The sequence below is a fragment of the Epinephelus fuscoguttatus genome, linkage group LG18 (assembly GCF_011397635.1).
Source record: "Epinephelus fuscoguttatus linkage group LG18, E.fuscoguttatus.final_Chr_v1".
NCBI lineage: Eukaryota > Metazoa > Chordata > Actinopteri > Perciformes > Serranidae > Epinephelus > Epinephelus fuscoguttatus.
Window position 1 is genome coordinate 9,662,667 of NC_064769.1, and position 26,256 is coordinate 9,688,922.

Below are 26,256 nucleotides of genomic sequence, written 5' to 3' on the forward strand. Positions count from 1 at the left end.
TGACAAAATCGCATTTTTAATTGCATGTTTAAAATCCCATTATTTTGCATTTCAAAGCAGTTTTGAAGTCCATATTCGCAAGGTAAAGCAATTCTTACCAGAGAGTCTTCACTGGGAATCAAATCAGTGCAAAGAAATGTACTTTGCACTTTCAAGGAGTTCTAGTTTAGTTGCTTTCTCTGATTCATACAAGTCCTGTATGTGTGGGACTATTGTTTCCTGCAGCAGTAAGGTATGACTGGTCACAACATGCCAACCTGAGGATGTCCCTTAGACTAGAGTCTTTCACAGTGTTGACTGGTCTGCCATCAGTCAATTTTGGCAAGCACTGTCGTTTTTCGATTTAGTTTCATCCAAAGGTCTATGAAGATTCGCACACTCCAAAATACTGCTTTGCCGGCTTTGGCGTTGAGGTTGTCCGTAGACATCAGTCTGATTAGCCGCACCTGTCAACTTGTAGGTTGTAGCTCAAACTCAAAGCACCTAAGTGATATTTTAATTCTGTTTGACACAAGGTGCATATTACCTTTGACTTGTCAACTGAGCCGTAGTGGTATCATTATTTTCCGTCTCTGCTGCAGCAGGAAATAGGAAGCTGCTGCGGCAGCTTGACTGCAAGTAAGGGTGCATCGAAGGGACAAAATAGCAGCATGTGATTATTGCGATTAAAAAAAATAAGATGTTGTTTTTAGACCTTTATTGCATGATTAATGCATTAACGCTGAATGCTTAAGTTTAAGTTTTTCTTCTTTTCAAAAGTTGTTTTCACATACTTTGTTTATCCAGAACTGAATGATAAAAATGTTCACATTGTGCAGCTGAAACACTGATAAACATCAATTTACACAAGGTATTGCACTGATAGATGTATACTCTACATACACTTAGGGTTCACAGGAGTATCTACATTAAGCTCTAAGGCTCAGGGCCCTGGTGAGTATGTTTTCACTACAGCAGTTAGCCTACAACCCTGCCTTCCCCTCACACAGCCTTCATCTCTGTCCCCTCATCGGAGCCTTTTTACATAGCCAGCTGACACACACTAACACCACTGACACTGCGTTCTCTCGCTGCAAACTTTTGGTTCATTTTGAAGAATTGCCAAACATGTATGGTTTTATATTTGGGTCCTCTTACCTCTGGTGCTTAAGTGCTGCTTCAGGTTGCTTGTATGGATCTGTGCAATGCTGTGTAACACTTTTGAACGGGGCACAAAATAACAAAAGCAATGCCTGATTTTATTTTTTGTTTCAAAATCACTCCCCTGTTTTAAAGTGTTACCATCACATTAAAAAAACTGTTTAACTTGTCGTATTTGGGTAAGATTTTAAGGTTTTACTGTGTAAGGCAGAAATAAGAAAAATATTGTATCCAACCTTAATCTTACTGCAAATATACTTTTATGACTTTTTATGGCAGTGATTCTCATTTGTTCAGTAAAAACTTATGTTTATATTTCTGGTTTAAGGTGCGATGTAGTTTGAACATGATTTTTGATTTTTTGGCAAATGAATAGTTGCTGGTGAAAACCTCTTGTATTGGGTTTTAATTTTATTTTTTTATTGCTGTGAAAGTAAATTTGCTGTCATCACTCTGTGCAGGTCTCCAGGTCTTCCTTTAATGTTTGTTTTTCTCTCTCCTCAGGCGATGAGCTGGCAAAACCCAGAGTGCCAACATCATATGAGTATGTATAAAAATGTTCATGACTGCCACCGTTTTCATCATGTTTACAGTATCTTTGCCATTCAGATTGTCTGTGTTGTGTGTGTTGGTGCCTGTTTTTACTCAAATTGTTCTTTGCTTGAAATGTTACTTAAAGTGTAGTTCTACTCTCATTCTCTCCTCTGGCAGACTGACCAACAATGACCTTCTGTCTCTGGACCCGTTCAGCCCGACTCTCGCAGCAGGCTCCTCTTCCTCTGTGTCATCAACAACAGGTAATCCCTAAATTTAATTTTTTCATTTTATCTTGATTCCTGTACACATATAATTATACACAACATTAGATTTCATGTTTACTCTTTTCATTATACAGTATTCCTTAACAAAATGTTTAGCACCAGTAAGGCTGGAGATATACTAGTACTTCCAGCCTGATAGAACCGGATTTGCATGGTGTAAATCAATCACATCATGTCATTAGCGAGTAAGTTTGTCACACTGCCCCTACCATTTATGTGCATATTGCATCGTGCGGATGCGTAGTGTTAATTTCTGAGGACGTGAACAACCAGCATCCAAACAGGCACAGCAAACACGAGGCAGTCATCGTGGGCATGCAAACGCACAGTTAAAAGCAGTAAAGTTGTAATCCTTATCATTTCAGTCCTCACTGATTTAGAGACACCTGTGGTTACTTGTGGTTACAGCAAATACAGCTTTGTTGAGCAGGTACTTTGTTAGAAATACAGCAGAAGAACAACTGGTATATTTGTTTACAGTGCTGCCAAAACAACTCGCATTGTTTTGATGAAGTCAATCAAGACGGCTTCACTGTTTTGCCAGTTGAACGCTTTTAATGTGAAGCATCAGCAGCAGGAAATGTTGGGTTTGCATTAGCAGTAACTTAACACAGCTCTAATACAGTGTAAAGAGAGTTAACAGTAAGGCTAATATTACATGCATGCATCATTATCGGTTAATCCCTTGTGTTTAGGTAGGCAGCCTGAATGGAGTGCGGGGATGGTGGCCAATAAAAACCTCCTTCATAGAGAGATAATTACAAAATATGAATATATTGAATGGCTATTACAGAAAAAATGCAGATTATAGACAATGTTAAAAATGGGGTTTGATTTCATGAAAATTTGAAGGATTATAATTTAAAGGAGCAACCACACAACAAGCATTCTGGTTTTTACTCTCTCAGTTGAGCCAGTGATCCAGTCCTTTTTGTTCTTTCCATTTCTTTATCTCATCTTTTCTCTGTGCACTATGTAGTCTTCTGTTCCCTCTCTTTTTTTTTGAGCTACTCAGCTGGAAGCCTCTCCTCTCAGGGCAATCTCAGATTGAGGAACTGACCCTTGAGGTCAACAGAATATTCAACTTTAAAGAATTAAAATGGCAGCTTTTCCTATTCCACCTTTTCCTTTCAGTAATATTCCAATCTTGTAGTCCTGTTTCATAAATCCTCTTTAAGTGTGTACAGTAACACATTTCTATGAGATATGTGAGCGTTTGTTTTACTTTACTTTGAGTGTTGATAGAGCAATTCTCATGGCTTTACATGCTTGACACCAGTGTTTAAACAGAGTGACATTAGCGCTGACCCATTGCCTAGGCTAAGCGTAATCCACAGTTAATTGGCACCTAGTTGAGGTCAAAGGGTCGGCTATAAAGCCCAATGGCACGTATGTTGTCAAACAGTGTCTCGTTACTGTCAAAGGTCTCGGCTTAGAAGTCAAAAGAGCATCGTAGAGTGCCCTGATTAAGATACGGTGATGGGAATTAACTCCCTGCTTATAGCCTGTTAAATCTCTCTGTGTACAGTGTAGCAGCATTACCAGCTGCGAATGCACACATGACACATTAAACAAGCCTGTGAGGTATTAAACGATTAAACTTACACTGAATGTGGCAGAGATTGTAACAGTATGTGTAATTTATTATGTCATATGTTGTATTAATTGATGTGTTTTGTACATTTTTATCTGTTTTACATATTGATTTTTACTTTGTTTTTATTTATTATAATGTCACTGTCTGAGTTTGAATTACTTGATGTTTTATTGTTTCATTTATTCATTTATTTGAACTTTTCTTGTTAGACCTTGCCTCTGTCATCCTTTTTATCCCTCCATCTCCATCTTCTCTGATGAATGACTCCGATGTCTTTCTGCCAGAGGCATCAGGTAAAATTTGTGTGAGCCAGAAGGTGATTTAAGGTGAAACCCCTTTTGGAGAACTTGAAGCATTCATCAGCTACTGTTTTGCAGGGAATTCATGTTAGGATTTTTGTTTCTCTTTGTGTTAACCTTGGAGTATTCTTTATTTTAAAATACACATGAACATGTGAGAGTCAGACTGGCCTCTACTTGAGTTATCAGGATATATATCCTTATGTGTGTCTAAAATCAGGGTCATCACTTTGCACATTTATTGCTATCAATACATTTAAGTTCAAGTATGTGTAATATTACTATACTATACTATGATAAGCTTATTGTGAGCCACAGCAGATACTCAGTGAGTTCCTTTTCATGTTACAAGAAAAAATATATAGTAATTGCGGCAAATTAAGTAATAATTCTCAGCTAAAGATTTATTAACGTGTATATAAATCTGTCAAACTACCACCAATGGTAATGCTACAAAGCGTAGAAAAAATGTAACCACTGCTGCTTCTAGCTACAAAACATAATCTATGCTGTGTGTGAAACTGTCAAAGGGGCTAAACAACATATGGTCAACACTTAGAAAAGACAAAAAAAACACTACTATAACAGGTACCACAGAGGTGTTTCATATTTGGTTGAATGCCAGTTGGCAGATTTTGTCAGTTATAAAAGGTCCGGCTATCAGCAGTACAATGTGAATGTTTTCGAAAGCAACATGAGATGAGTTTAACAGACCCGATTTGGCCAAATCATCTGAGCTTAGACTGATGCTCCATTCTTTTGGTTTTGTTGTTTTAATAGCAGAATTATTTGATTTCTCTGTAAAAGAAGGCGAAGTGCGTCAGCATAGAGGAACACCAATCTCAAATTAAAACAAACAAATAGCAAAGTGATAAATATAATGCAGTCAGTATACCAGAGGCATAGACTCAAGTCACATGACTTGGACTCAAGTCAGACTCAAGTCAAAAATCTGATGACTTTGGACTCAACTTGACAAAATCAAAAAAGATTTGCAACTCGGCTTGGACTTTAACATCAGGGATTCATGACTTCAATTGGACTTGAGCCTTTTGACTTGAAATATTTGCTACCTTCTCCCCAAGTCCAAAGATTAAAAAGTATGTCATTTAAAACGTACACCATAAATGAGTTCATTTCCATTCATTTCCTGAATCAGCTAACATTAATGTTTTTCATTTCCAGCAAGTCGACACAGATCCACTTAGTTTGAACCAATCTGACATCATTCAGTCAAGTTTCAGGGGAAAACTAACGTAATGTTACTTACCAGTTGAAAAATGACACCAAAGATAAATTTATTCACATACAAAAAGTGTGCAGTGGTCAATAAAAAACAAATTGCTGTATGCTAAATGTGCAGGTCCAAAATTACAGACTGAGACGCAATAACGCCCAACTTGTTTTAACAAATAAATACAAATTTAATAAGCATTCATGATTTTTGTAAATTTGATATATTATTACTCTGTTGTTAAAATGACTTTACATTTAGTGAGGAGCACATTACAAATTGTTTAGGACTTGAAACTCAAAGTTCAGGACCTGAGACTTAAGTGCAAAAACTTAAGCCTCATTTATACTTCCTTGACGTACAAACGTAGATACGTCTGTTTCAAACGTTGTAAAAGTCACCACCCTCATACTTCCATGCATGCTTTATGAGGCATAGATACTGCTAACAGATGACACCAAAGGGCAGATTTTACAGTTTCAGGCAACAGCAAACGAGGCGACGGTGGAGGTAGGAATAGTGTAAACTGAGGCAGTGTCTTAGACGGTGGTGGTGTGCAGCCGTATAATGTTATATCCTGACATGTGAATGGAGAATTATTTTCACCGTATTACCGCTTCGTTCTGTTCCACCATTATTTAAACTTTTTTTGTCGTCTCCTACAAGCCCTTAGACTGACTTTCAAACAATGACTTGGTTCCTCCTCTGCTATATACTGTATATACATAGTATATATATATATTTAACACATTTTGTACCAAAAAACTACCAATGCTTTCATTGTTGGTTATTTAAAGGAGCATTTTGTAGGATTTAGTTAGCAAGTTTAGTTAGTTAAGGTCAATGCTGAGATGTGGTACTACTATGTGATCAGTCAAGCCAGCAGATTAGGTACATTTTTATGTTTTTGACCACAGCCAGGGCAACCATACTACTGTACTGGCAACCAGTATCCCAGTATCCAACAGACAGGCATTCTAATCCAATTGATACTGGTAGAAAGTTTTTTTTCTGTTCAAGGGAGAGGCAGTGAAGCATTTGTGTCTTGACACTGTGATGATAAGTTGCTGCTAGGTGTCACTGGTAATTTGCTTGTGGTACTAAATGTCTGACTAGTTTACCTTTTATACTTTGCATTTGTCGTTTGAATTGCCTCTGTCAATCACATCACCCCCTTCAGCTGACACAGTGATGCAACGGGAGCACTCTCCTCCCCTGGCAGAGAGCCAACAATCCAAAGATGTCTCCTCTTTCTCCTCGTCCGCATCCTCTCCCTGGGACTCACCAGAAAACCCTTTCCAAGCACTCAAGCCCGTACCAGCGAGGGCCCAGAGCGCCCCCATCACCCTGCCGACCGAGCCAATTGACCCCATCAAAAGCCCGGCTGCTGCCAGCCCTCCAAAGAGCGTTGACGCCTTCTCCTCCGTGTCCTGGTCCCAGAGCCAGTGGATCGCCTTCAGTGATAATTTCGTTCCAGCTCGCCGTCAGGGCTTGGGGTCATCTGTGAAGGAGCTCCAGAGGCCTCCGTCAGGCTCTAGCAGGTCAACTCGCTTCCTCTCTGATGACTCTGGTGACGCCGACTGCAAATCGCCAGGCAGCAAAGAAGACGGCAACCCCTGTTTCTCTGATGGCTTCTCTGGGATTACAGATAGGCCGATGGCAGCAGCTCCATCAAGTAAACTATTTAATGGTAACATTGTAACTGATGCTAGAGACGTGTCTTTTGCCTGAGGTTTGGAGTTTTACTTTTGAATTTTGTTTTATTTTAACTAAGTTCTCGTGTTGTGCATTTGTTTCATAGTTGACAGTTGCATATTTTTAATGTTTTCTGTTGTTTTTTCATTGTTTTATTTTACAGACATGCTTATCTAACACACTGCCTGGTTTGCAACATGTTTGTCTTTGAGTTTCGTTTTGTGAAATTAATTTTGTTATGTGTTTTACTTGCTTCCTGTAATGATTTGTAAACGTGTTTTGCTGTTATGGTTTAGAGGTCATTATGCATGATGGTTTTGCATCTACTTGAACTTTGCACATTGTGCACATGTTTGTTTGTACCTGATTCCCCTGCTGTTTAATGGTCACTAACTAGTAAACCTTACATGTGTTTCTCTGTATAGTGCCAGTGCCAAACCGACCGACGACCCCACTGACAGCTGGAGCCCTGGTGCCCCCACCACGACCCTCCTCCAGGCCCAAACTCCCCACTGGAAAACTTACAGGAATCAATGAGATTGTGAGTAATTACAACATTATGTGCACCACAGCATTGATCGTTGTTAACATAACATTCTAATGTTGCACTACCATCCTATTTATGGCTCCTTTCACTCAGGTTCGGCCGTTCAGCCCACCCAAGACCTCTAATGCCAGCCCTCCTCCTGCCGCACCACTTGCCCGGGCAGAGAGTTCCTCCTCCTTGTCTTCGAATGCCTCACTCAGTGCCGGCAACACCCCCACTGTTGGTGAGCTTCCTCCATGTGTAGAGATACTCCCTTTTCTTGGCACTATTTCTTCTCCTTTTCCTCAGCTTCTCACCTACCTGCCACATACTTTTTTGTCTCTGCAACACAAAGTACTGTTTTCCTCTCCTCTCACTCCTTCCTTCCTTGACTGCTCTCCTTACAGGAGCTGAGCACACCTTTGCCCTTCCCCTCTCCTCCCCAGAGCCAGAGCTGCTCTCCCTCTCTCCTTTCTTTCTACTAAGCCAGAGTGAGTCTGCCTCTCCAAACTTGTTTCCCCCAAGAGAAACTCCTTTCTGTGGTGCTTGCAATCATCATCTTTATTCTGCATTCATTCCACCGATGCTAAGGCTGTCATCATCAGGGCCTGTTAGCTCCTCATTCATCTCTGTGCAGTCATATCAGCCTTGTCAGCCTAGGGCTCACCTGCCACCATAACACATTTAGGACTTATAACTGTGCTCAGAATCATCTCTGTTCACATTTGGGTTTGTTTATCTCCTCCTTTCTTCTTTATGCCTTTTAATTTGGCGTAAAGAGGATGATGTGTTCATAGCGAAGCTGCCTACCTTTGAGAAGCGGTGTGAAACACCAGCAGGTATGGTTGAAGTTCATACAAGAGGACTCTCCTCTAACTAAAACTAACACCAGTCAGTATGATGGGCTGGACGGACAACTGGATGTCTTGCTTTGCAGTGATTGCATTTCTCTGTCTTGTGTGCTCTCCATATTCACCTTTTTAGCCTGTTTCCCACATCTGTTTCACCGTCAACAGCATCAACTCCCTAACATGATAAAGATGTAACTGTTAAAATAATTAAGTATTTAAATTGACTGAATTGACTTGAGTTTTAATATGCTCTCTCTGAGGTTGTTCTGTCCCTCTAATAGTACTTAATATTTAACTAAAGCAGCTGTAGCACGATGAACTCTAAAAACATACCTTATTTCTGTTTATTTGAAAAATAACAGAATGTACTGGTTTGCAATGTATGAATGACTGACTCCATGAAATGCAATAATATGAATATTGAGAATGATATTTAGCATCTTTGCATGATGAAACCTTCCTAATTCTGATGTGAGCTTTGGACACTGCTGTTGTGAAAGTCTGACCTGCAGCTGAGTCAACAGACCTCAAACTCTGTGCTTTTCTCATTCTCAGGGACGTCTCGCGGTCCAAGCCCTGTGACCCTGGCATCCCAAGATGCTTTGCCCATTGCCGTGGCCTTCACAGAATCAGTTAATGCTTACTTCAAAGGAGCTGATCCTACTAAGTGAGTCTCACATGACCTTCTGCTGCTCAAAGGCCCCGACATGGACCTGCACGCATACACATTTTTGTCCATATTTGAACTTTAACTACAACACATATTAGTTCTAGGGTACACGTTGTCTGGTCCCCTCGCCCAGTGTGCTCCACACCCAGACCTTTTGGTTGTGCAGTTAGCAGAGTGTACCTCCCTCTCGCTCTGCATGTGTGGAATGTTTTGCGTTAGTCTGACACCATTCTTTCAGAGTGGATAACCTACATGGAGCAGATTATAGTCTGGGGCAGAGAAAACATACAGCCTTTTATTGGTTAACTGCTGTTAAATTGCTGCTGTGCAGAAGGCTTATTTTTGCAGGGATTAGTAAATGGAACATTTCATAAGCAATGCAGCGGAGACACGGTGCGAGGTTGAGACCCGCTGTGGGCCGTTACCACCACAGCCTAGGCTAACCCCAACTGAGGGAAGAAACTGGGTTTATGTTAGACTATAGAAGCATACAGATGTTTATTAAGAAAAGTGGAAAGGGAGATGTCTTACTCTTGGGACCTAAAGCCAGTGTGTTCAATATCCACTTTAAAAAGTGCCTCGGTTTAAAGCCGGCCCTACCCATTCGGCGAAATAAACAGTTGTTAGGGCTAAATGGCCCTACAAACTGAGTATTTTTTAGAGGCACTTCAAACCGAGTATTTTGAGAAACCATCAGCAGGATGGCCGCACAGACAACAAAAGAAACCCACAAATGTCTTTCCTTTTTATTCGGCTAGTATGATGTTATCTAGGTAGCTAAATAGCTAGCTAGGTAATGGTACAGTGTTATTGCTGATTGGTGCATGATAGTCCTGTTCCACTTGTTACCGCTCCTCTAACGTCACTGCAGACTGGCAGGGTTAGAGGCTTATATTAGCCTACAGAGCACTGCTATTTGCCTGGTAATTAAGCAGTGTTCTTTTTTATTTGATGACTAATTTGATCGATTGATAGTGTGAAACAAATGGTGAGTGTCCTGAGAACTGCAAAAGGCTGCCTGTAGCCCACACAAGAGAAATGAGTGTTTCCCAGCAACACTCCCTGCATCTGTTCACAGACACGCCAGCATACTGATGACATATCAGGTTCTTGAATGGTTGTCCCTTTCACAGGGGAGGTTATTAACCAGTACCCCAAGTAACTCTGTTGTGAGGGGCATGGTGGCATTTGAAAAAGAGGGGTAGCAGTAAAAACATGAAATGGTATTAGGCCTAAATAAATAATTTACTGTCCCCTTCAAAATCAAACACTCCCAGGATTCTGTGGTTTAAAAAATTACTTTTTGTGGTTGTATTTGAAATGATAAGTTGAACAAAATTAATGAACAAGACAAGAACAAAAGTCAGCACAAATTGGAATAACTATCTTCATAAGCTGTTCTCCAACAGTTTGCCAGCACTGCCCATGATGAAGTTAAATAAATCAGTGGATTTGTAGGCTTAAGAATGATCCATTGTTAGACCAAATATGTTCAGTGTAGCTCTGTAGTGAGTTATAATGGTAAAAAGTTAACTGTAAAAATTGTTTTTCACACAAAAAATCCTTTTCCTATTTTTTATCTTTGCTTATTTGATAAAATAGAATATATGTGGGTTTTGGACTGCTGGTCAGACAAAACAAGTAATCAAGGAGGTAAAGTTAGCGGTCGAGAAGTATCGATGGCCATCTTTCACAGTTTTCTGACATTTGATTAAAGAAACTGTTATTGATGAATCGGGGGGGAAATCATTAGATAATATATACTACATAATTCACAGTCACATGACTTTATTCCACAGGTGCATTGTGAAGATCACAGGAGACATGACCTTGTCATTCCCCATGGGTATCATCAAGGTCTTCACCACCAACCCCTCCCCGGCTGTGCTCACCTTCAAACTGAAGAACACCAGCAGGTTGGAGCAAATCCTACCCAACCAACAGCTACTATACAGGTGAGGTGCTCAGAAATATACAAACAGTCTGGTTTGCAAGTGAAGAACTTTGACAAGTTATCAGCTCGTCAGCTCTGCAGAGTCGTGGTTAAGTGAAAGAGGAATTTGGACGCGATGGTTTGAGTGAGAAACGAGGAAATGTAGTCTGCGTCAGCGAGAGGAAATTCAATTAGTAATCTGACATAAACCTATCATTAAGCTGTCAGGGAAGTATTTTCCACCAGACTTTAACAGCCAGGTTCTCAACAGCCCATGTCTCTTCTGAAATACTTCACGCTCTGAAATAGCAAAGAACAGCAAACTTCATAAAACAGCTGCTTCACTTAACGTACATTATTTTACCTCTCACCTCTTTAGTCTCAATCAGTGGCGTTTGATGTATGTATTAGCTCATGAAGTGCAAGTTTCAATATGTCACTAAATGTGTTGGTTCTATTTTAAAACTGAGGGTTTTTAAAACAAATTGTATGTGACGAGTTTACATCCTTTCTTAAAAAAAAGTTAGTAAAGTGACATCTTTTTTAATTTTTCTTGCTCTTCTTCTTCCTAAACCACATGGTTGGACTAATTGAATCAAATGGAATTCATGATTTAGTAGCTGGTTGAATATAACAGGGTCATTTTTTCCAAGCTATTGGAGCTTTGCACACAAAGCCAGGAAGAGCAATGAATAATTGAGCCTCCGATTATGCCTTGTGCATGAGTGAGTGTGTGTGTGTGTTTATATATCTTTCTGACTGTTTGTCTTTCATCTAGTGATCCTTCCCAAAGTGACTCAAATTCCAAGGACTTCTGGTTCAACATGCAAGCGCTGACGTCCTACCTCAGAAAAGCCTCAGAACAGAACCCTGCAGCTTCCTACTATAATGTGGACATCCTAAAATACCAGGTCAGTCAGCCAACGGCGAACCTAGAACGTGATCCAGATAAAATAACTGTAGTTAAAGAATGCTCTCTAAAAACATATTTTTCCGAGTGCTTCATGCTCCAGACAAGACTTGGAAAGAAGCAGAAAAGAAGACGAGGGAAGGAGAGAGAACAGAGCGGAAATATACACAGTGCAGGATGTATTTTTTAAGAGAAATGTGCTGCTTTTGATAGCCATGTTCCAAAGTTAAAGAGAGCGGTATTTTCATAGTGTTGTTTGTCAGAAATCTATTTGATCCTCTAGCCCAAAGCAACCTCAGTCTGTAATATTCTTAGAATATTCAAATAGTTTTATCCTTGTTTTCTGTGCCTGACACACAGCCACACAATCTCTCTGGACCACTTGGGAACTGAATTAATTTGTGGTCACTAATTTGCTTTATAATTGAATTTACTACTTGAAAACCATGTTATAGTCTTGTTTAAACCTCAGCTGCATTCTGTAGGCCTGGTCTTAATGTATAATGTGTAGCCTCACACGCAAAATGCCACCGCTGGATGACATCATCTTTTAAACAAACCAAAAAAAGCCTGTTTTATATGTTAGAATTTGCTAAATTACATTATTCCATTGGTTTATATTTTATTTAATCGTGCATAAAAGTCATATTGTGAAAGCTTGACTTATAAAATCCAAGTTGTTAGCACCATACATGCTATACAGACTACAGGCTCTCACCCAGGATAAAAATCCACCAATCAGAGAACGCCAGCAATACAATATGAAAATAGAAACCTAATAGTCACATAACTCCAAACTCATTATTGCTATGAAGGATTTTAAAGTATTGTGACTGTTAGGGACTCTTTATTTACATTGCCTTTAGTGGGGTTTTTTTAGTGTAAATTTACTATGTAGGTTACAGTTGGAAGAGCTCGATATCATGTTTGTCTTTATGTTGAAAGAGCTCATTGAGGGGTTAAATATTTCATAAAGTGATTCTTCAGCTGGTTCGGCCACACTGTCATCATGCATCAAGCCTTGGCCCTCCACATGGCTCTCAACCTCACAAACCACTAAAGGCCGGCCTGCCACCCCATAATCAGGCTCTGCTTTTTATGATTTCTCTTGACAAATAAATCGTTGTTTCAGTTTAGCAGTGGTGGATCAAAAAAAAAACAGCTAAGAATATAATGAAATATAAGCTCATCGAGGTGTAAAACAAACACACGGAGTCAGCTGCCAATTCATGAACTTTGCACTTGCATTTGTTCTTTGAGCACAGCAAACAAAACTAAAGCTGTTAGTGTCAAAACGATATGCTGAAATTTTTATGCCAGCCTTACACCAAATGACTTTGCAAGTAATTCACAAAATTCCAATGTCATGATTAAATTATGAGAGTTTTACCACAGTTGCTGCGCTCAGTCCCACCTGTCTTAAGTCAATTTTTTTCTTGACGTTCTGACAAAATCAAACACGTTTAATACTATTTTAAGTTTCTGGTCTCGGCTCATGCAAATACTAAAATTCATTGACGAGAGCATTGTCAACAAAAAATAGCTGGAAGCAGCGAACCAGGTCGACAGTAAACATGGAGGGGACTCTGGGGAAGCAGTAGAAGTGTAATATTTTCCACCAGGAGCAGGATTGGAAATAATCTCAAAAGGAATCTAGTTGTAGTCTTGCAAATAGTAAACCAGCAAGATCCCCAGTCTATGCTAAATCTTATAGTCTGTGACTAAGAGCTCACATTGGCTTTAGATGCCAGAGTGTGTCAGACATAAGTCTTTTAGAAAGTCTTCTAGTGTATGGTCATCCAACATGGTCTCACGTAGTCTCATTGCAGGATATTAGGAACACCACTCAGCAGCTTTGTCATTCCTGCTGTGTTCAGGTGCAGTCTGATGGGATCCATTCCACTCCTCTCAACCTGGCCATATACTGGAAGTGTACACCGAGTGCATCAGAACTGCGGGTAGACTACCGCTACAACCCGGAGTCCATGGCCATCCCTGGTCCACTTTCCAACGTGCAGATCTTAGTGCCTGTTGATGGAGGAGTCACCAGCATGCAGTCTCTGCCCAACTCCATCTGGTAAGACGTGGTGCTTGCTATATCAACAAGTGAAACATTTTTATCTTAGTTCAACAGAAGTAGCTCATTTCTTTGTCTTGTTTTAGGAATTCCGAGCAGAATAAGTGTCTGTGGAAGCTGAGTGACATCTCGGAAAAGTCTGAAAATGAAGGTATCTTTTTCTCCGTTAACAATCAGAGATAGTTTGTTCGAAATGCTGTAAAGAATGTGCGTGGTGAGAAGGGTCAGTTGCTGGTCATTGAGTGTATTTGTTTGTGTTTGACCCCAGGCGCTGGGACCCTGAGGGCCAAGTTTGAACTGTCAGACGGCCCATCAAGCCCCTCCACTCTAGCAGTACAGTTTATGAATGAGGGGAGCACCCTGTCAGGAGTGGACATGGAGCTGCAGGGAACTGGATACAGACTTTCTCTCAGCAAGAAGAGATTTGCCACAGGTATGTGGTACGCTAGATCATCCATACATATATGATAATGGTATATTTAATGCATCACTAACTCAAACGGCTCATCTTTTCTTCTTCTCTGCAGGACGTTATATGGCAGATTGCTGAGGTGACCCACCACTCTGGTTCTCAAGAATAAAAAAAAATCTCTTTTAACACAAAAGCAACTTTGCCAGGCTTCCTGAACCTCTGGATCCATCTGAGCTTTTGCCCGGGAGGCGAGAATCTCACTACAATAAAACAGCACTGAGTACTGAACACTGTTAAAAAGAAAAAAGAATAAAAGAAAACTAAGATGAGCTTTCAGGAAATGTGTAGATATGAAGTCTAATAATGCTTTCTGATCAATTCAGTTTTGTATAGAAACAATTTATGGATTAGATATAAATCTATATTGTATTTGAAATCATAAAAAAAAAGAAAAAATAGTGCACTAACAATCTTTCAGATGCTCTTCTTCCTCTTATATTCATTTTTCAAGAGCCTATAAGGAATATAAAACAAAACCATGTCCGCATGGAAGAGAGGAAAAGGTTTCTGCCTCCAAACTGTAAATATTAACACTGATTATTCTGCTCGACCAGCTCTGACTCATCACTCAAATCAGTTTTGTTTACTGATCTTTTCTTCTTCTACAGTTTGTCTTTTTTCATCGTGTGCAATGAAGCAATGAAGGTAGAATCTGTCTTCAGCAGTACTCACACACTTATGGCACAAGCTTGATCTCTTAAGATAACATTGAAGTGCTTTCAAACAAATGCAAAAAAAAAAATCTGACCTCAGTGCCTCTTCTTATACTGTGGATCAATAAGGCAAAAAAGAAAAAAAAAGAACATCAATGTTTTACCCAAATTTGGGTTTCTAGATTTAAGCTACATTTCTCTGTGGTAAAATGCACAGTTTTTTAAACAATCACCCCTAATGGGGTTTGTGATCAGTGTAGTCTTTTTAAAATTGAACTTTTTCCCTTGTAAATTCCCCTTTCAGTCATGGCTTGTATTTTTTTTTTTTTTACTTACATTTTTAAGCCTTTAATTTTTATACTTTATAAGAAAAAAATATCAGCAATCTTTACTGTAAAACATTGTGTCAAATGTTGGATACTTTAAAAAAATCAAGGGACATTACCCCAAATTTAACTTGTAGCCTTTATTTAACTGGCAGTGTTTTCTTAATCACACTTTTGTGCCCTATTAATGGAGAAATGTGCCTGAATCTAACTTTTCTCTAAACTTCTAACCCATTTTTTTGTATACTACAGCACAGTCAATGAGAATAGCACCAACAATGTGCCAGTTGTGTTTTTTACGTCTTTTTATTTGGATGCTGAAGGGAAAATGTCTCCTCTTTTTCAAACCAGACTGTCTTCCACAAATGAATGAGTCATGTTTGCCTTCTGTGATTTGAATTTGATCACCAAACTCTTTTATATCTTGTCTTTTTCCCTCATGCGTCGGTTGACATTAACTTCTTGAATACTCACTGTGCAGTAGACGATGTAAGTGAGCAGTAGCACAATAAGGCCAAATTAATGATCCAAATGCCTTACCGCAACTACTCGACACTGAGTAATCCAGTGTTGTTGACTGTGGTTAAATATTGTGACACAGAACTGCCATTGCCCTGTGATGGATTACTGACCTGTCCTGCCTCTCTCCCGGTGCATGCTGGGATAAGCCTCTTGCAACTATGAACAGCACAAATGGGTATAGAAAATGGATGGGTGGATGGAAAATTGCCACGTTTGACTCTTGGTGCTTCATTCTTGTCTTTTACTAATGAAGGCTGCTGCTGTAGAGGCTGTTGTACTTCTCCATGGAGTATTTTTATGTTTTTCATTGACCTCAACCATGTAATGATCCTCAAAGAGTTAGTTTGGTATTTTTCAACCTGGACCACAGTATCTCAGGTTTTGGGGTCTCAGTGACTAATGGGAGCAACCTTTTGAAACTGGTCCAGTATTGAGCTAGAACACTACAGCTGACTGCGGCAAAACAGGTTGCAATGTAACTACCAAAAGCATGTTTGCACGATCAATTTACGTCCACCAAAAATGCTTGCTTTTGCCACTGACAGGCTCGGGTCATTATTCTGTGAGGTAAGGATCCCTACAGAGGTCGACCTTTTTGCTAAAGAGGAAGATCCTTTTTGTTTAACCAGAAACGGCCCAGAAATCGCCATCATCAAACCCACCAGTCTCCATTTAAATAAACAGTATTTAAAGCGTGTATGTAAGCACCATATTTTCACATCTAACTGGGTGAATTAAGGGTTTATTTCGATCAATCCAGAGTTTTTGATTGTTGGAAGCATGGAAAGACCAGCCAAGACGGTTTTGTGATTTTATTTTGTTTTTGATGACTTTGAATGAAGTGTGTTTTACGATAAAATCACTGTTTAAAAGAGTTTTGGGGGTCGGCAATAGAAATTTTAAGGCTGTTGCTGGTTAAACAAAAAGGATCCTTCTCTTAAACAAAAACGTCTGCCTCTGTAGGGATCCTTTCCATAATGTTGTCAGCCTCCTAAAATAACTGTCTAAGCCTGTCAAAACAAACACATAGTGGAAGCACATTGACAGTGTGAGTTTCAAAAACTGTGTATCCCATTAGTCACTTAGAAACAAAGCATGGAGGAAAAAAAGGGTCCAGGTTGAAAAATATCAAACTTACCCTTTAAATTGGTTAACGTGCTGGTATGTGACTTGTCTGGAGATGCATCTAGTTGTGTGGAAGCTGTGATTGAAATCTGATGAAACTTTTTGGGGCAGGAGTAACCCTAACCTGTTTCATACACTGTGCATCATGTTGCCAACTGACCTCTCAGATAAGATTTTAGAGAATAACTTTTCACATCAGGCTTATTTTTTACTCTCCGCTGTGCTATAGAACATTGTAATTTGTGAGCTGACTGGTTCGCTGGTGATTTAAACTCATATCCATACTTGATTCATCCAGTGTCGTACGTGGAAACTGATCGTGTATTTGTTTTTCATTCATCATATCTGGCCGGGATGATTGTCACCAGATTTTAATGTTTTTAATATTTTGTATGATTCTGGTTTAAGACTCAAGCCTTTGATAATGACCTAGAAATTAATCCTAAATGGATAATCGAAATGTCCATTTGTGTCTGTTGAAGCTAAATTTTGTATCTCACTCTGAACTATAATCAGCCAAATGTTTGAAGGTCTTTTAAACAATTGAGTTTACATAAAATCCTGAAATTGTAGCACCAGACATTTGTACAGAGAGAAACCAACATGTCACTTTGTGTTTTCTCTTAATGAATTATATCAGTGGTTTTGATAAGATGAGGCGAATGCATTAAAAAACAGACACAGGTTCTGTAATTGTATTCAGTAAAGCAAGCTGGTTCTTGCTGTCCCTACAAAACTCACACAAAATAAACTTACAAGGCTCCTTTCTTCCCGTCACTTTCACATCCTTTCTGTCTTTGTATGTTGTATTAAACAGAGTTTAAAGAGAGCAAAATTGTGTAAATGATTCTCATAAATTGTACATTTTTACCAATATCTCAGCCACTTTTTGTCTCTACTTTATGATTTCTCATCGTGCCTGTATTAAATGTGTAATATATGAATATATACAAATATATTAAAATGACTAAGTGTGTTCTGTGTGGTTTCTTTTAGCCTCATGAGGATAAAATAGGAGCTTTAATCATGTTATTTTCTTTTTGTAAAATTTGAATGGTCCCGGAGACTTGGACTAGCACAAAGGTTAAGTACAGATATTTATGTTTCCTAGTCAGTGTAGATTAATGATTTTAGTGATCCCTTAGCACCATCAGGTCAGAATATTAATTCATCCAACATTCCCATCAGCCTCAGTTTTATCTCATTTTATGTGCTAATTAGCAAAGGTTAGCGCTTCGACCATGTGATGTTAGTTTTTAGCTTAAAGCACCACTGCTACTATGTAAACCGGTAGCCTTGTTAACACCAGCAAGGGTGTGGGTTTTGTTACACGTATGGGGAGACACACATGAAACGGGGTTGGGTGTCCTGCCCCAGGAAATTTTGAGTGTCGAACACTTCATTTCCTGCACTCTGGTGAATTTTTATGCACCAATTTTCTGCAGCCATTTAAGGTGGAAATGTCTTAGAATTCTTAAAAATAAAAGTCCTCTGCTACTTTCTACTGCTACTGTTATTGGTTGGGGGGTGGGCAAATGTATACATGTTTTAAATACTGAGGAGACATGTCCCCCACCCTAAACCTACGCCTATGAACAACAGATTTAAAGGATAAATAGTAATTATGTACACTATTGGAGCATTTTTGAAGTACAGTGAGTTAAAGATTGTTGGTCACATTCAGACTGCCTATGTTTTTTTTTTCAACAATATAAAAACAGTGAAAGCTGCTTGAGAATAAGCAAATATACCAATGCTTGAACTTCATAGAAACACAAATCTGTGAAATGAGCACAGTTTTTCTCCTACAGAGGCCATGATTCATGTTGAAGAAAATGGGTAGAGGGATGGCTGCAATTGTATTGTAGGACCTGTTTACCAGGATGCTTGATTAAACAATTAATGCAACCCTCAGTCCTATCTCAGTTTGATTACTGCACAGTCACGTGGTCCAACACATCAGAAAATAATCTTAATAGGCTACAGATAGCTCAAAACAAAGCTGCTTGTATAGTGCTCAACTGCTCATACAGAACTAGAGTATGTGAGATGCTTAATAAGTTGAATTGGTTACCAGTTAAAAGTAGGTTACACTACTCTCTTGTTAGTTTTGTTAGAAATATATTAACAGCAAAGAGTCCTGTTAGTTTATTTAATAGCTTGATGTTTTCTTATGATAGACACAAATACTCTACGCGTCAGTCATCAGAGAAGAGATTTCTGCTGCCTGCTTATAAGACAGGGGCCGGACAGAGAACACTGCACTACAATGGTAGCATGGAATTCTTTACCACATTTTTTGGTTAATGAAACAAGTAAGATTGCCTTTAAAATCAAATTGAAATTGTATTTGTTTACACAAGGTGTTACATGAATTTTTTCTTTTTTTCTTTTAAAAGAGGCTATGTACCTTTTCTTTTGGACCTCATAAGTACGTAAGGGTTCTCAGACTATGAGTTGATCAGAATATAACCAACTTAAATCAAGTAATGATTTTGATTTCCTCTTTTTATTGAATATTTTTGTTTGTGTTGTATGCTGTATGAATGCATGCTTGTATGTCTAAAAATGATATGCAATTTGTAATTTTGACCACAGGAAGCACAGCACTCGTCTGTGTATGAGATAGCTGATTGTGAATCAATAAACAATTCAGTTCAATTCAATTCAATTCAATTTCCACCCACTGATTGTATAACAATAATGGACATAGCAACCATGATGTCAAAGATTTGTTTGTGGACTCCTGTTTTGAAGCCTTGAGTTTGGTATATTGGCTGTCACCATCTTGGGTTTTTGTAGCCAGAAGTGACCATATTTGGACGAGAGGGTGGAGCTGTGTTGGAGCCAAAAGAGAGCTTTGTAGGTGGGCCCCCATTCATTCCTATGAAATTTACCTGGATCTTCTGCATTGTGGGGCCCATAGAACAAGCACACTAGCCACTCAGCTAACTTCAATGGAGATAATAATAATAATAGTAATAAGAAGAAGAAGAAAAGAAAAGAAAAGAAAAGAAAAGAAAAGAAAAGAAAAGAAAAGAAAAAATTTAATCTTGCAGCTGAAATGTTATTGGAACAAATAGATCAAAATGTGATAGTGGAATAAGTCATTTTGCTGGGGTGATGAGGTGCAAAAAAATGTATCCACTGATTTTCAAGACATCTTTTCCACAATGTAAGTCTATGGGAAAAAAATATTTTGGGCTCCAAATACCCATGCTGTTCCTGAGAGTTTCCACAAGCTGCAGACAGTCTGTCAGTCAAAGAGGCCCACCCTAAATTATGCATCATTTGAAGCCTCGATAAAATTTAAACAGGTGAGTTATATAAAAATTCACCTCTTTATATCCACTGTTAGATTGGGCATTTTCGCATGGGAGTCTATGAGAACTGACTCTCTCTTAGAGTCAGCAACAAGTGGCCATTAGAGGAACTGAAGGTTCTGGCACCTCTACATTAGCTTCATTTTCAGCCCTCTGCTTCTTTGCAATGTTGGGCCACCATGGGATGCACAATAAATCCAATCAATAGGTCATGATGAAATGTTAACGTGTCAGTTCTCTTAAAAGCACATAAAAAAAATAGTGTATTTCTCTCTAACCCATAGAGCTACAGTTGCCTATTTTCCATTTAGACAGTTTGTAAGTGACTAGGTGAGCTTTAGAGACTATTGTATAGAGTTCACTGCAGTCAGTGCATCCAAAAGCAAACAAAAAAGATATCTGAAACACTCAAATTTGTGCTGAGTGGAAAGGTTGAAACATCACACTGAAATTACCTGCATTAGCTGATGTAGCAGTCAGGGACAGAAGAAAAAAAAAGTCATCTTGAGGTGAACTGACAATTTAAAACCCTCTAAATTCCCCCAAAACATACAGATGCTACTGATGAAATGTTGTATGTTGACAAGTCAGAACTTGAGATACAAAAGAACAACAGTAAATCTATTGCAAGTGTTTTAAAATGACTTTAATCCATACATGCAGGACGATAGGACATGAAAACAAATCTTAAAGACACCAGTACACACGTGTTACTAATGTACTGTTTGCACTGAGAGAGCCTCATGTGGTGCTGTGCAGAGGAGGATATATGCATGACTGTGCGTACACGCTCAGCACTACATCAACACCTTGTGCATATTTATACACTCAGTCATGCCTTGTGTCCCTCTGCCTCAAGACCTCCTCCTTGCTGTTTGAAATACACTGTCTGAGCTGCCTCCTCACAGCCACATGTGTGAGCCATCAGTGTTGACTTCTCCCTGTCCGCCTCACTCAGGCGGAGAGGAAGAGATCTTAGAGTCTCTTGTGTATGATCTTATTCAGACAGGCCAAAGTGAGATATGTGAGCTGAAGTCATTTCCAGAAACATTGTTGGTCCATATGTAGACTCTTGTGTGTGGACAGGCATTTTATACAACTGGATCTGTGAATTTGAGTTTATGGACTGTACAGGTAGCAGGGGAGACACTGAAAGAGCTTAAAGTAATCATTCAACATAATTTGCTTCCCTGCAAAGAGTTAGATGAGAAGATTGATACCACTCTCAAAGTGATATTAATCTTCTCATTTAACCCCTAAAATGTTGAAAAATTAAGACTGAGAGAAATGTGGGTTCTGGGATGACTGGGTTATGTGCAGGACTATTTCTTGAGCATCTAGCTATCAGTAAGTGGGTTTCCATTCACCTGTTTTCATGTGCATTTTCAGTTTGCATGTGGCCTGGGTGGAAATGTCAAAAACTCGGAAAAAAAATATCACAACAAAGTTTCAACGCTTGGGGCAGATGGAAAAGTTAGTGTATCAATAAAAGGTGAATGCGACCAAGTGCAGTGGCACCCATGACTGAAGAATTGGCACCACCTACTGCTAATTTGCATTTTCTTTTGCTGACTTTCCAAAAAATTTGGTTAAGATTTGCATTGCATTTGGATGGTAACCCAACTAATGCGAGGGTGCCAACCGCTCTATAGTAAAGATGGATGACATGACAGCTCCCCAAAAGTGAAGCCAAAACATCTCAATCACCCCCCTGGTGGCTGGCTGCAGTATAGGTCTTAAACCCTGCCACCTCCATGTTAGCAGACAGGACATCTACTTGGAGTATATGTCAAATAAATTGCTTCCAAAGATGATTGATTTGTCATTTTAGGTAGTTCTTATCACGCTGATACATGTTCAAGTGTTCATTTTTCTGTTTGGTTTTAAATTGTAATTTGATGAAGTGAAGAAGTGAATAACGATATTTCCCAAAATGTTTTTCAAGAATAGTCTGCCACATAACTCCCTCATAAAACAGAGAATGGTTGTACACTTTGGTTTTTGTTGTTATGTATTAAATAAACAAGATATAATATCCTTATTAGTCTGCTTTAGAGGTTCTGGTATAGGCTTATCAACTTAGAACTGGGAGAGGCTAGCTGTTTCAACATTTAGAATAGAATAGAATAGAATAGAATAGAATCTTGTATGAGTACAACGAAATTAAGCGCATTTCTGGTCTTTGTGCTAAGCTAAGGCAGCTGAATGCAGCTACATTTAGCATAGACCTACGAAGGTGGGATCAATCTTCTCCTCTAACTCTTGACAAGAAAGCAAATAACCGTATTTTCCAAAATGTTGAACGATTCCTTTAAAACAGGAACTTCTAGGTTCTGGGATGGTTGCGCGGCCTGTGTCTGGTATCGATTGAGAGAGTCTGAATGTCAGAATCAGCTCCGTGAAACAGTCGGAGCAGAGGGAGCATTTAGTCTTTGTTGTCCACCATCACAGTTATGTTTGTCCAAAGGCCCAATGGAGCCATAGACTTGAGTTATTCTACAATCCAGAGAGCGAGCCCCACATCAGTAACATTTATGGACAATTTAGAATTGATGTGCCCATTTGATCTCCCTCTTCAGCACGAGGAAAACCATCTGAACAAACACGGATGGTGTAAGTTTATTGCATTAATGTGGATTCTTCTCTTCTGTTTCTCTTGCTCGCTCAAAAACCCAGACAACCTCTGTAGAATAACTCATAGTCTTGAACATGTCAGACACACATCCAAAGGCATCTGTCACATTTTCCACTCAGCAAGCAGAACTCTGTCAACTGTTTCCCTCTGGCAATAAAAAACATGAACACAATTCACTGCTAACAAAAGTGACAGGGAATTTATCATTTCAAAGGGACTTAGACAAACTGGTTTTATCTGACTGACACCGGCAGATCACCAGCTTTACAATCAATTAATCAATCAATCAGTCATATAAGACATATGCACATGTGCATTTGTAACAGATTATTTTTGTAAGTGTTGGTTCAGATAGGCATGGAAACAGCTCATAGTATATGCAGGTGTGCTCCCACTCTCACCATTAACTGAAGAGAAGACCATTTGTGGTCGACACCATGGTGTGTATCTATGGACTAGTCTTTCAATGTCCCTTGGAGACAGTGGTGTCCCAAAAGGGGTGCCAGGGGGGCCGTGGCCCACATTGCTGTCTTCAAGAGGCTGTGGCCCCCATGAAGGTAGTGGCATCTTGTGAAACTAGACAAGGTAACAAAGGCATTGATTGGTACCAACCATGTCTTCATAGCTTGTCAGGAAGAGGGCTAATTACTGCTCCAAAATTAAGCTAAATTTTACCAAGGGAACAAATGGCCATTTTCAAAAGCCCCTTTTACACTGCCTCTTCCAGGCAGGAATTTCATGCCATCATGCTGCCTCACCGCCCTGCTGTTCTGTATAGAAGATTCAATTGCAGAAAGATGGCAGGATGGGTGTGATGTTGCAACGTGTTATGTGTGCGACCCACCACTAAGAGATTTAAAAAGCACCTTGTAGCAGTTAGCAGCTAACTCAAAGAAGAACAAGACTGGACGAAAATGTTGCAAATTGGGAGGACAATGAGGTCCAGGAGCTTCTTACCCTCCCAGCAGAGGACGAGATTAGCGGCCATTCAACGGAGACAGAAAATTATTGTTACTGTCATGTTATGCCATTGTTATTGTTCTTGAAGCACTGCCAATGCATATGTTATAAAGGTTGATGCTGTTGTGTAACACAAGTCACGCCTGTCACACCTCTTTTGATTCTGCGATGGAGAGGCCGATGCTGCTGTTGTTTGGTCCTGTGTAAGAGGCAGCATAAGGAAGGCACTTCATAGTGGCCCTGTAGCGCTACCACTTGAACTCTCACCTCAAGATATCTGAATGAAAATGGGTTTCATGGGTACCAGTGAGTCTCCTCTAAACTTAAGATACCTTTTTCCCCTGTGAATGTTTTGTTCCGTATAATCAATGTACTCCTTCAAAAACAGTTGTATATTTGTCTTATTCAGGAAAAGGACAATCAGCCTACTTGAAGAGTAATAAATCTACACACATGTTTAGATACAAAACAAATTAAAATAGGATAACTGTGAAACTTAAAATCTTAACCGTACTGGTATTAGTCTGTGCACAAAAGATAATTAGTAACTTTAACTGTAAAATAATAAACACAAGTATGTCAGCATGCGATTCCTTAACTCCCCATACAGGCATAGTTTTCAACTAGCCTACTACAACAACATTATAGAATTCCTGAAATTCAGTTATGGCTTTTGGATTTGATGTGCCACCCCAAGATTTTCAGTGGCCCCAGCTAGCCATCCCTATCAAAAATTTTATGGGGGCACCACTGCTTTGAGAGAGGAATAAATTGACCTTTGCAATGAAATTTTTGCACTCCAAGCGCTGTCTCCATAGGGATGCTGTCATTTAAATAGAGGGTCTTCCTGTCTTCTTTTTTATTGTACCCAAACACAACCTAAATGTTTATTTTATAAACACACTCAGTTGTAGCTGGCAGTGATTAAATTGTGCATCTTGGTCAGCTGGCGCGCAGTTGTACATGCTTTCATCCCTCTGTTTCTTTTGTACATTCAAGACACTAAGTCATGTGATATATTAAGCCCAGGGTTCGGCAAAGATGATGAACTGCAAACAGACAGACATGGAAATATTATGTACTGTTGTGATTTTCTGACCACTGCTAGAAAAGTGAAATGATTCACTGGAAGTGGAATTTAGAACCAGTGAGGAGTAACTCTCAGGCAGATTCAGAAAGAATGGTTTGTGGCTATTGATAGCACCATGAATTGCACATCACACTGATCACACTGACAACCCAACTGGATTCACAATAGATATTGCAATAATGATATAACAGCACAAAAATCCCTGTAAAGTTTTGCAGCTGAGTGCAATTTTCCCTTTTTTGTGTCTGATTGCAATTATCCATGTGGCAAAGTATAAATGTTGCCTTTGTGCCAAGAACACAGTTGGCAGAACAATGGCAGAGAAAAAAAACGAAAACCAGCAAGGTGCAGAGGCATTCCTCCAAACTTAAGGCAAGGAATCTTTGCTGCCATAATCACAGAGCGTGAAGTCTGGACATGACACCCACTCATACTTTTAAATGCAATTTAGTTACCACTTACTCCGTGAAGACACTAAAAATTTCTGTAAAAGTGTGTGGCTGATCTCTGTTAATTGGACTGTTTTTTCAGTGAGGCTCATTTGCATAGAAAGGAGCCAATTTTGCACCAAACGCATGCATATTACCTAATTTTACGTATATTACGTGCAAATAGCACAGGAGCGCCAAGCTGCTATTGCCATGGCAGCACAGTTAGGGTTGCATTTCACCCTTTGCAGGTGCTTTGAGAATTACACGGTTCCTTTTTGTCTTGTTTGTTCAGGTTTAGTGACCGCATAAGCTGCGCAATCCTTCTGTGAATTTGCCCATCAGTCCCGTCCACTGGTAGACTCCAGTATCAGCCCTGGGGAGAGGGAGTGGACCCTTCCGTGCCATGTTCACAGAGGCATGTCACAGGCTATTTGTCATGGTAAGCATGTGTGTGTGAGTGTGTTTGGGGGAGGGGGATCACTGAGAAGTGGTCACATCTTAATTCCTATGGTGATCCTTTGGCCCTCCTTTACTGGCCCAAGCAAATCTGTTGTTGTAACTGTATTGCCTCTCCACAAATGTGACAGAGAAGAACACAAGTTCCTTGAAATGTGAGCATGGCAGACTATGTACACTATATAGAGAAAACATCATCTTCATGGGAAGATTATCATCTTGACTGTTTTCTACTATCTGTACATCATCTGACATCCTCCATCCTAGACCTCTTATTCAGATAAGAAAAAAAAACCAACAAACCTTTTAATGAGACATAAAGACAAAGACGACACCTCAGAAAAAGCAACAAAGACGGGATCCCTTTATCAGGACAGACAGACATGTAATAGATAACAATAATAAAATTATAGTATGGAAAATCTGAATGATGAACTAAGATGAATAGATAGCAAATATACATGAAGAATATAGATCCAGAAGGATGTCAAACACTCCCAGGTGCTACTA

General features: G+C 39.4%; 1 protein-coding gene across 8 annotated transcripts in view; it reads left to right on the forward strand.

Annotated features, from left to right (window-relative positions):
• Nucleotides 1-17,827, forward strand: part of fcho2 (FCH and mu domain containing endocytic adaptor 2) — a 56,900-nt gene extending 39,073 nt beyond the window's left edge. The window contains exons 16-31 of one of the 8 annotated variants that reach the window (XM_049559971.1): nt 889-933; nt 1,645-1,684; nt 1,852-1,937; nt 3,768-3,851; nt 6,272-6,781; nt 7,212-7,327; nt 7,427-7,556; nt 7,720-7,803; nt 8,092-8,151; nt 8,719-8,830; nt 10,633-10,788; nt 11,545-11,677; nt 13,554-13,753; nt 13,840-13,904; nt 14,022-14,186; nt 14,281-17,827. In XM_049559971.1, the coding sequence (XP_049415928.1) occupies nt 889-933; nt 1,645-1,684; nt 1,852-1,937; nt 3,768-3,851; nt 6,272-6,781; nt 7,212-7,327; nt 7,427-7,556; nt 7,720-7,803; nt 8,092-8,151; nt 8,719-8,830; nt 10,633-10,788; nt 11,545-11,677; nt 13,554-13,753; nt 13,840-13,904; nt 14,022-14,186; nt 14,281-14,303 (2,009 nt within the window). In that variant the 3' untranslated portion in view covers nt 14,304-17,827. The remainder of the gene's footprint in view (nt 1-888; nt 934-1,644; nt 1,685-1,851; nt 1,938-3,767; nt 3,852-6,271; nt 6,782-7,211; nt 7,328-7,426; nt 7,557-7,719; nt 7,804-8,091; nt 8,152-8,718; nt 8,831-10,632; nt 10,789-11,544; nt 11,678-13,553; nt 13,754-13,839; nt 13,905-14,021; nt 14,187-14,280) is intronic. The other 7 variants (XM_049559972.1, XM_049559974.1, XM_049559973.1 and 4 more) reach the window with 7 other exon arrangements.
• Nucleotides 17,828-26,256: the final 8,429 nt, after the last annotated feature.